We start from the raw sequence: 10020 nt of genomic DNA on the forward strand, positions 1-10020 counted from the left end.
GAGAGAGAGAGAGAGAGAGAGAGAGAGAGAGAGAGAGAGAGAACAACAGAAGCACACCTAACTACACTTACCTGTGTGGGCAGAAGAGAGAGAGAGAGAGAGAGAGAGAGAGAGAGAGAGAGAGACAACACACAACAACAAAAGCACACCTAAGCACACTTACCTGTGTGGGCAGGAGATTCCAGTTTTGCTTACTCCGGATCTGACTGTCCACTAAGTCACCGTCACATATGCTATCTGCTGCCCGGCTTAAAAGCATCAAGTGCTTTTTCATGTCACCCCTGCAGAGAAGAGCCAGTCTAGTTACACTACTATCCACTCCCAGCCACGCCTGCACAAGGCCCTGGTCTCTGCCCCTCGCTGCCCTCAGTGCTCACCCTGCAGCCACAGGCTTTACATGCAGGTAGTTCTCCTGGACAAAGAGGGGTGCTATGGAATAGTCATGGAAGAAGAGATCCGACTTGTCCATCAGTGACATGTGTGCAGTCTCCTCTCCAGCTGCAAACACTTTCCGAGTGACATCAAATGGGCCCTGCCAACAAGGGGCAGAGAATGACTGAATGACCAAAACCTAATACTGGTGAAGATGACGCTGGAGCAATAGGCACCTTCACTGCCTGCTGAGGAGAATTATACGACACTTTAGGGGTTCCAAATGACCTAAAATACACAAAATCCTACACATAGTGTTATAGCACTTCCATCACAACTGTGGAATCTAGAAGTACTAAGATACTTCTTCCAGTAACTGAATGATAAATAAACTGATATATCTCAGGCCTTGGACTCAACAATTTTAATAAAAAATATCAGCCACGAATGTTGGGACACACCAGTAATCCTAGCACTTAGAGATGAGGTTCAAAGCCAGCCTCAGCTACATACTGAGCTTCAGGCCAGCTCAAGTGAGTTACCAGCAATTCAATCTCAAAAGACCATACAAACAAAAAGAACAGTTCATTAAAGGACATGACGGAGCCTTAAATGTACACACGCTGCTGTGGGAAAGAAGTCAGTCTCCAAAGGCTGCACACTGTATGATTCCCACTACATGACACTCAGCAAAACCATGGAGATGGAAGACTGCTGCTTATGGAAGGAGGGGGGCTGGAGAGATGGCTCAGCGGTTAAGAGCACTGACTGCTCTTCCAGAGGTCCTGAGTTCAATTCCCAGCAACCACATGGTGGCTCACAACCATCTGTAATGGGGTCTGATGCTCTCTTCTGGTGAGTCTGAAGACAGCTACAGTGTACTCATATACATAAAAATAAGTAAACCTTTTTTTAAAAAAAGAGGAAGGAATTAAGGATGCCGAGTCTGAGCCCAGGGAAACTACTGTATTCTGCAGTGGTAGAACACAGCACTGCCCGCCTGTGAGAAAGCACAGACTGTGCAATGTCAAGAATGAGCCCTAGTGAAGTCACTGACTGAGACTCTGGTGCAGGACGCTGGATGAAGTGTCCAATGGAGTGGCTTGCATGGGAAACCTCTGTGCCTTCTACTACACTTTGCTGCAAACTTAAAACTACTTCAAAATCTAAAGTATATCATTTCTTTTTTTAAAACGCTAACTAACCACTCCTCTATAATTTTGGATTAGTAAAGCAGAGCAGAGACAAGCGATAGAGACCTCTAGCTTTGGAAGTTAAACTAACGCACTTGAAATATAGAATTCCCAATAGTACAACCACGGAGGCCACAAATGCATGCAGAAAGTCCAATGGGAAAATCGCTCTCAGTGAGGAAGCATGGGGCTCATTTAAAATATCCCTTTTCATCAGTCTATAAAGATGGCCATGCTAGAAAAAAAGCTCATTGTCTACAGGTCTGACGAGTCTGTGAGCTCTCGAAGTACACCAAGAGATACATTACGTCTACAAAGCTAATATAAGCAGGACAAGAAACACCAACTTCATAACTAAAAAGTGGAAACTCATTTTACCAGTCTGATATCCTTCTTAGCCCTCTGAGAATCAGCCTTGGCTTGGTCATAGGTCAGGGCCTTACTTTGTGCACACCACATACTGAGATTGTGTAAAACCTAGAAAAAACACAAAGACAATGCCAGGATGAGAAATGGCTGCTCTTTTCCTATCCTGTGCAAGTTTCAAGAGTGGGCGTCTGAAGTACTGACAACTGCCAAGAGCTAGAAGCTGGCTCAGCTGCTCTCCCAACACCCACATAGCAGCTCACAGCCATCTGTAACTCCACTTCCAGGGAGTCTGATGCCCTCTTTTGGCCTCTGCCAATCTAGACACACAAGTGGTAAGTGACATAAATACAGGCAAAATATCCACACATATAAAATAATAAAATTAAATTTAGAAAAGTAACAACTTCCCCAAGATAAATATCTAACTCACCTGTCTGACATCTTGATTAGCTCCCAATATTATTTCATTCATAGCTGGAGGGGGGATTTTTAAACCCTCTTTAAATGCAATAGACAGCATTGCACTCTGAAATTAACAAACAAGAAAATTGTCATTGACATTTTTTTACACATAGCATCTGCAATTCTATGAATATTTATGAGATTCTTTTAAAACTGACCCTTGAGTTGGGTTGCTTAAGCCTTTAATCCTAGCATTCAGGAGGCAGAGGCAGACAGATCTCTATTGAGTTCCAGGCCAGCCTGGTCTACAGAGAGAGTTACAGGACAGCCAGGGCTACACAGAAAAACCCTGTTTTGAAAAAAAAAAATTGACCCTTGAGTTTTCAGTTAGTAATCATCGTATCTTAGGTAAAACTCACTGGTTACCCCACTGACACTGCCTAAAGTTAAAAATCAACCTTTATATAAATACAATAATGTCATTTTAAAAATATCCTGGGCTAGTGTGCAGGCTAGTTTTACATCAACCTCACAGAAACTATCTGAGAAGAGGAAAAACTAACTGAGAAAAACCTCCCTAAGATCAGGCTGTAGGCAAGCCGGAAGGGCATTTTCTTAATAATTGACTAATGGGAAAGGGTACAGTCTATGATGGGGGGGGGGGCACCCCTGGGCTGGTGGCCCTGAGTTCTATAAGAAAGCAGGCTGGGCAAACCATGAACCAGCTCCTGCCTCTCTCAACTCCTGACTTCCTGACAAATAAACCTCTCCCCTTCAAGTTGTCTTGTCACAGTATTTCATCATAGTGACAGGAACCCTGAGACAGCAAGATGGGTCCAGGCATTTCCCATCATGCCTGGTGCCTGAGACTGATCCTAGAACCCCCATGGTGGAAGAGAACTGACACCCAGAAAATGCCCTGTTACCTCCACATGTACACCCCTCTGCACTGCATGAGCGTGCACGTGTATGCCTGTGAGCACACATACTCCCAAAAAGTTTTAAATTCTTTGTAATTATAATCATCATACCTTAATCTGTTCAACTCGAGGTCTTTGGAAACGAAGATCAAAACAGTAATGAACCAATGAGCGAATTTTGGGGTGGTTTCTATCATTGCACATACAAATGATGGGAATTTTAGTATGTTTTATCAGGCCTATTAGCTCCTAAAAGACAAATTTAGAATATGAGAATAATTATTTTTATAAAATAACAGATATTCAATATATTTTAGTATTTTTTAAAAAGCTCTCAACTGCTACAATTATCCATGCACATAACAGTTATTTTCTTAATTAAAGCCCACAGTAAAACGGAAGCCACAGTGCTTGTGTTACCTGAATTCCACCCCTGTCTTCATTGCCTGCCATGCCATCGACCTCATCCATGATGAGGGCGTGCCTCGCACTCACGGAAGGAGCTGCTCCACCTGATCAGGGGAGAGACAACACAGAACACAGTAAGAGTCAACACACATTTAAATTCCAACAGCCCCAAGAGTGAAGCCATGAAAGCAAACTCTCTTCCCAGCAGTTCGCTAAAGTCCATGCATGTAGAGATAGCCAATACACACTTAAAACCTGTGTGCATAAAAATATGTACCTTGTGGGTTTTCACTTAATACATCTTGGTCATTGATCTGCTTCCATCCATCCATCCATCCATCAGTAACACTTCCCTTCTTTTTAAGATTTATTATATGTAGTGGGTATTTTGTCTGCACACCAGAGCCGGGCGTGGTGGCGCACGCCTTTACACCAGAAGAGGTAATGTCCACCCCCAAAACACTTCTTTTTAATGTAATTTAATATTCTCCTTTAAAATGCATAATAACGTAGTTTATTGATAAGATATTAAGATGCTCTCAAGCTTTTATATCAATATGTAAATATCCTCATATGTGTGCATGTGTCTACATGTGGGAGTACATTTGTCTGTATGATGAGAGCATGTGGTGTGTGTTTAAGTGTGTGAGTATGTATGTCTGTGTGTGTGTATACTTGTCTGTGTGTGTGTGTGTGTGTGTATGTCTGTGTGTATGTCTGTGTGTATGTGTGTCTGTGTGTATGTGTGTCCATGTATCATTCTGCACATATTAAAATATAATGACAGTTAAATTCCAAGAATTGACATAGATTAGAAATTATGTATGATTTAGACTTGAGGAAAAATGCCAGACTGCTAATGAGTTGTATTAATTAATACTTCCAAGAGCCATGTACAGCAAGCAATATGGAGAGACTGCGCATTAGTACAGTATCTGCTTTGCAAACATAAGAACCTGGGTTCAAACCCTAGAACACACATAAAAAATCTTGGGTGTGGTGAGGTGCACATGTCTCACACCCACACACACCCACACACATATACCAAGAGACAGAAAAAGAGGGGGGGATGGGAGAGGGAGGGAGGGAGAGGGGAGAAAGAGAAGGAGGGAGGGAGGGACGGAGGGAGAAGAAAGAGAGAAGGGGGTAGAACTTTTCTGAGCAATTTCTTTCAAAAACTAACTTCTAACATTAAAAGCACCGCAGTTCTATGGAACTCTCCACAGGCATGTGGATCCTTACCTGATACATCTTCATTTCCCCATGAAATCAGCCCTTTGGGACCACTAGTTACAACCCAACCTTCCACAGTGATCACACCTTCTTGCTATAAACGGGCCCTTTCATTCTTCAATTCATCCTTTTACTGCAGATTTCACAATCAGCTCCTCCCCCGCAGGCTTACGGCCGCAGTGAACGGTCCCCGTTCTCCTTTACAAGACTCACCTGGAACTGTCTAACATCACATACAAAACACAAACTGTATATGCACACGTTTTTATCCCAGCCTCAAAAACCTCTGAGATCCCAGAGCAGAACTAATGCCCCAGAAGAGTTATGCCAAAGGCCTTTCCTATCTTGATGCCTCAGGATACTGACCACACAGGAGTGCTCATTACAGAACACTGAAGTGACTTGTTTTTCTTAAACCACATCTATAGCCACAGTTCAAAAAGGGCACATACTTGTATAAAAGCCTTTGATGCTGGTGTTGTTCAACGATTCAGCAACAACTGCTTTCAAACTGGTCTTACTCCGAGTATCACTTGCATTTAGTTCCACATAACTGTAGCCCAATTCCTAGTCAAAATATTAAAAATCATTATTATAACAGTGCAAATGATCCTGGGCAGCAGCTGATTAAGGAACACAGAGGTTCCAAAAGTCACATTAAAAATGAGTAAAAAATTAAGTATGATACCAAAAGGCCACAACACACACACACACACACACAGAGGAGTTTGGTTTTAAAACCACAGCTAGTAAGCTATGTATGGTGGCTCATGCCAGGCTATCAGACCACCTGCCTGTATCATAGTGGGTGTATTCAAATAACCCTTACTTAATAATGGCTGTCTTGGTTAGGGTTTCTATTGCTTTGATGAGAGCATGACTGAAAAGCAAGTTGGGGAGGAAAGGGCTTATTTGGCTTACACTTCCATATCACTATGGATCACTGAAGGAAGTCAGGACAGACACATACAGAGCAGAATCCTGGATTCAGGAGCTGATCCAGAGGCCATAGAGGGTGCTGCTTACTGTCCTGCTCAGCCTTTCTTATAGAACCCAGGACCACCAGCCCAGGGATGGCACCACCCACAATGGGCTGGACCCTCCCCCACTGATCACTTAGTGAGAAAACGCCTTACAGCTGGATTTCACAGCGGTGTTTCCTCACCTGAGGCTCCTTCCTTCTAAGGTCTGGCTTATGTCAAGTTTACCCAAAACCAGTCAGTACCGTGGCCCTAGACAGTAAGAGGGGGAGGAAAGGAGGGTGCCAGGACACAGGAGGCAGACTAACTGTATGAAGCGGCACTGCTGCAGGGCACAGTGCACAGGGCTCTGTACCACCTGCAGCCACGGCATCTACTGGGCGCCTAGTAACACATCCTCCACCTATGAGGGAAAATGGATATTTTTATAATAGCCAATACAATAACAGGTCTGAGGTGGGTTTTTTTTTCCTTTAATTTTCTTTAGGTTTTTTTTTTAAAGACTTGTGTCCTGGAACTCACTATGTAGACTAGGCTGGCCTTAAATTAACAGAGATTCACCTGCCTCCTCAATGCTGGGATTATAGGCATGCACCACCACACCCAGCCAGAATAATAGCATTAAAAAAAAAAAAAAAAAAAAGTGACAAACACCACTAAAGCCAAAGAAAATTCTAAAGTTTGACTTTAGAAAAATATACACTGTAGGTTAACAGACAGACACACACAGACACAGACACACACACACACCAGCTGATCACTGCACTATGACAGGTCACCCACCTGACACACAAGAGAAGCTGTAGTGGTTTTGCCAACACCTGGAGGGCCAGACAGCAGTGCTGCCTTGAAACTGGAGCCATCATCTTTGCTGGCAAGTTTGCCAAACTTTGCTGCCAGGGAAGAGAAGTTCCAGAGCATTAACATGCACCATATTTCAGACACTCCACATCAGAAGGAACCATTTATGAACTGCCCGAGAGCTTCGCAAAGCAGAGAGGAGAGTACAGACCAAAAGCAAATGGCACATGTAATGAGGCTGTAGGTCACTGTGCCAGTGCTTACCTCAGCTTCTTCCGGTTTCCTTGAGGGCCCTGGGCATTCTCTCCCTCACAGGCCTTCAGACATTGGCACTGGTTATTCTTCCAGCCCAATACCACACCCATCTCCCTTAGCCCAGTTGTCTGCTACCTGGACTCCAAGGTCACTCCAGGGCTGAGTGCTCACATCCTCTTCCTTGACTACACACCAGCATCCCCAGAGCGAGCTCCCTGTACTTACCCTACAATAGCACTTGGCACATGCATTTTAACAGCTGGCTCATAATCTCCCCACTCTCTGGGGGCCCCTAAAGGGCCTGCTTTGTTCACAGAAGCACCACCAGGATCTAGAGCACTGGGGCACTGAACAAGCCTCGATAAATACTTGCTGACAGGCAAATGAACCATGCATGAGCCTTTGGCCATGAATACAACTGAGCACTACATATGTTGACAGACACACAGAAAATGACTAAAGTTGTGAAATCACCATGTTTTTTCTCTTCAGGAGAACTCTTGTGCCAGTTTCTGAGCCAGCGTAGCAATTTGTTGGCACAGCTCTGATCACCCTGCTGTCCGATTATGTTCTTGAGTGACGTGGGCTTGTACTTATCTACCCAGAGCAGACATTCCTCTTTGCTGCCACTGCGGCTGCCATGTGTCTCCTTGACATCCAGGCCCCTTGGACACGTGCTTGCCTCCTTCTTCACTGCCTTCATAGGACTGTTCTTTAGGGGAGTCAGCTTGCACTTTTTAGACTCTGACTCCTTCTTGGTTGGACTAATTTTTCTTTTTCCTTGGTCATTTTTTTGGGGTGTTCGCTCCAATTTGGACTTTTCTTTCTTCATCTGCAGGGGAAATCAAAAAGGCCTGATGAAACACAGAAAATTCCTGTCCTGCCACACACTCCCCAGAGGCAAAGTGACACAGCCAAGTGACCTGCTCCAACTGGACTGCTGTCACAATGGGCTATCAGTGTCTGCAGTCTCACCATTTTCCAAACTTCACAAACATTAACAACACGCCCAGAAAGTCAATACAGTCATCGTTTTTAAAATAAAGATAGGATCATGAGGTTAACAACTTGGTTGACTACGTAAAACCAGTGTCTCCTCAAAAACACATATATAGCCGGGCGTGGTGGCGCACGCCTTTGATCCCAGTACTCGGGAGGCAGAGGCAGGCGGATTTCTGAGTTCGAGGCCAGCCTGGTCTACAGAGTGAGCTCCAGGACAGCCAAGGCTACACAGAGAAACCCTGTCTCAAAAAACCAAAAAAAAAAAACAAAACAAAAAAAACAAACAAAAACGCATATATACAACGTCACAGCAGCGCTGTATATATGGTACACATGCGCATTACAGCCATAAAATGAAGAGCCCAAACATCCACTGGGGAACTCAGCATAAAGAAAAAATGTCTGCGATCCACCCAATGGAGTATTATTCAATTGTAAAAAGGAATGGATGCTAATATATACTACAACTTGGTTTGCCTAGAAACCATTACAGAAAGTAAAAGGGCTAAAACCAGAAAATTTTACTTATACAAAATGTCCAAAATAGGTAAATCCTTAAAACAGAGCATAGTGGTCACCAGGCAGAGGGTATGACAAGCGACCATCAGTAAGTATAGGATTTCTTTTGGGAGGCAATGACAGGGTCTGGAATCAGATGCAGTAGCTCACTGGGTCAAGGCACCTGCCACCAAGCCTACTGACCTAACTTCAATCCTCAAAACCCTCACTGTGAAAGGACAGGACCAACCCAAGGAAGATGTCCTCTGACCTTCACATGTACCCAGACATAAATACATGTAGTCAATAATAAATAAATGTAATTTTTAAAATTGTATGTACATTGCTGTTCTGTCTCCCTGTATGAGTGGGGTCCCTGGAGCAGGAGTCACAGACAGTGGCACTCAGCTGCCATGTGAGTGCTGCAAATTGACCCTGGGTTCCCTGAAAGAGGAGCCAATGCTCTTAACTGCTGAGCCATTGCTTTAGCCCCTAAATAAATGCAATTTTTAAATTAAATACTAATGATCACTGCACAGGTATGAATTATGTTTTTTTTAAAGTGAGTTTTAAAAATTGGAAATAATATCTTAATTTCTAAAACAGTTAAATGCCTTCCAGCAATGCTAGAACTTATAACTACCTAGTTAGGGCGGAGGTTTCTGGAGATATAAGGTAACTGTCCACTCAATAAGCTACAGAGCAGAAAGTCCTCTCACTCACGGAGACCCGCAGACACGATCTCAACCAAGTGAGCAAGGTATCAATATCAAGTGTGTGAGACACACTGAGCAGGACACAATAGTGTTTTCTTCCCAAACTGGGTAACACAACCTAACTGGGAGAAACATCACACTATGCTATGACAGACAGTCTACAAACAGCTAAGCAGAAGAAACTGAGGAAACAGAACCACCGTAGGCTGGAGGAGGCTGAAGCAGTGCAAGCCAATAGAACCCTGGAGCAGACAAAGGACAACAGGAACCAATGTGCCCTGAGGCGAAAACACACTGTACCACACTGCACTTGACCATGTTACAACTTGTTACAGCTCAACCATGGTTACAGAGCACACTTCATTCCTAGGACTTTTCTACTGGAAAAATCTGGGTGGACCATCTAGTCACATTGGTGACAGTCTAGGGACAAGAATCTTGGCATGCAGGCAGACAGTGGAATAAATGTGACAGCACTGGTAGATACAAACACAGACAATGGAAGGGTTCAGAAGTCCTGCCAACTTGGTAGACTAAGCCCATCCTGCCCACAGCCTAGCTATGCAAGCCAACACTTTCTTCTTCTCTTTCTTTCCTTTTCCCTTTCTTATACAGATTGGTTTCTGTTAATTGAAAAACTCCTAATAAAGTTTTCACTAAAGATGCTAAAGCCCAGCAGTTAAAAACACTTCCTTCAGATACAAATTGGAAAGGAAGAAGTCAAAATATCACTATATGCAGATGATATAATAGTATATATAAGTGACCCTAAAAATTCCACCAGGGAACTCCTAAACTGATAAACAGCTTCGGTGAAGTAGCTGGATATAAAATTAATTCAAACAAATCAATGGCCTTTCTCTACACAAAG

General features: G+C 43.5%; 2 protein-coding genes across 3 annotated transcripts in view; one reads left to right on the plus strand and one right to left on the minus strand.

Moving 5' to 3' along the window:
- The window catches only part of Wdr19 (WD repeat domain 19), a 97867-nt gene that overhangs the window by 72587 nt on the left and 15260 nt on the right, over nucleotides 1-10020 (plus strand). The window lies entirely within an intron of this gene.
- Rfc1 (replication factor C subunit 1) overlaps nucleotides 1-10020 on the minus strand; it is an 81967-nt gene that overhangs the window by 10448 nt on the left and 61499 nt on the right. For both annotated transcript variants that reach the window (XM_021162809.2, XM_021162808.2), the window contains exons 13-21: nucleotides 7408-7765; nucleotides 6661-6770; nucleotides 5350-5464; nucleotides 3677-3768; nucleotides 3368-3505; nucleotides 2365-2460; nucleotides 1944-2042; nucleotides 378-532; nucleotides 164-281 (exon numbers count right to left, since the gene is read on the minus strand). In XM_021162809.2, coding sequence (XP_021018468.1) covers nucleotides 164-281; nucleotides 378-532; nucleotides 1944-2042; nucleotides 2365-2460; nucleotides 3368-3505; nucleotides 3677-3768; nucleotides 5350-5464; nucleotides 6661-6770; nucleotides 7408-7765 — 1281 coding nt within the window. The remainder of the gene's footprint in view (nucleotides 1-163; nucleotides 282-377; nucleotides 533-1943; nucleotides 2043-2364; nucleotides 2461-3367; nucleotides 3506-3676; nucleotides 3769-5349; nucleotides 5465-6660; nucleotides 6771-7407; nucleotides 7766-10020) is intronic.

This window comes from Mus caroli, chromosome 5 (assembly GCF_900094665.2).
Source record: "Mus caroli chromosome 5, CAROLI_EIJ_v1.1, whole genome shotgun sequence".
Classification (NCBI taxonomy): Eukaryota; Metazoa; Chordata; class Mammalia; order Rodentia; family Muridae; genus Mus; species Mus caroli.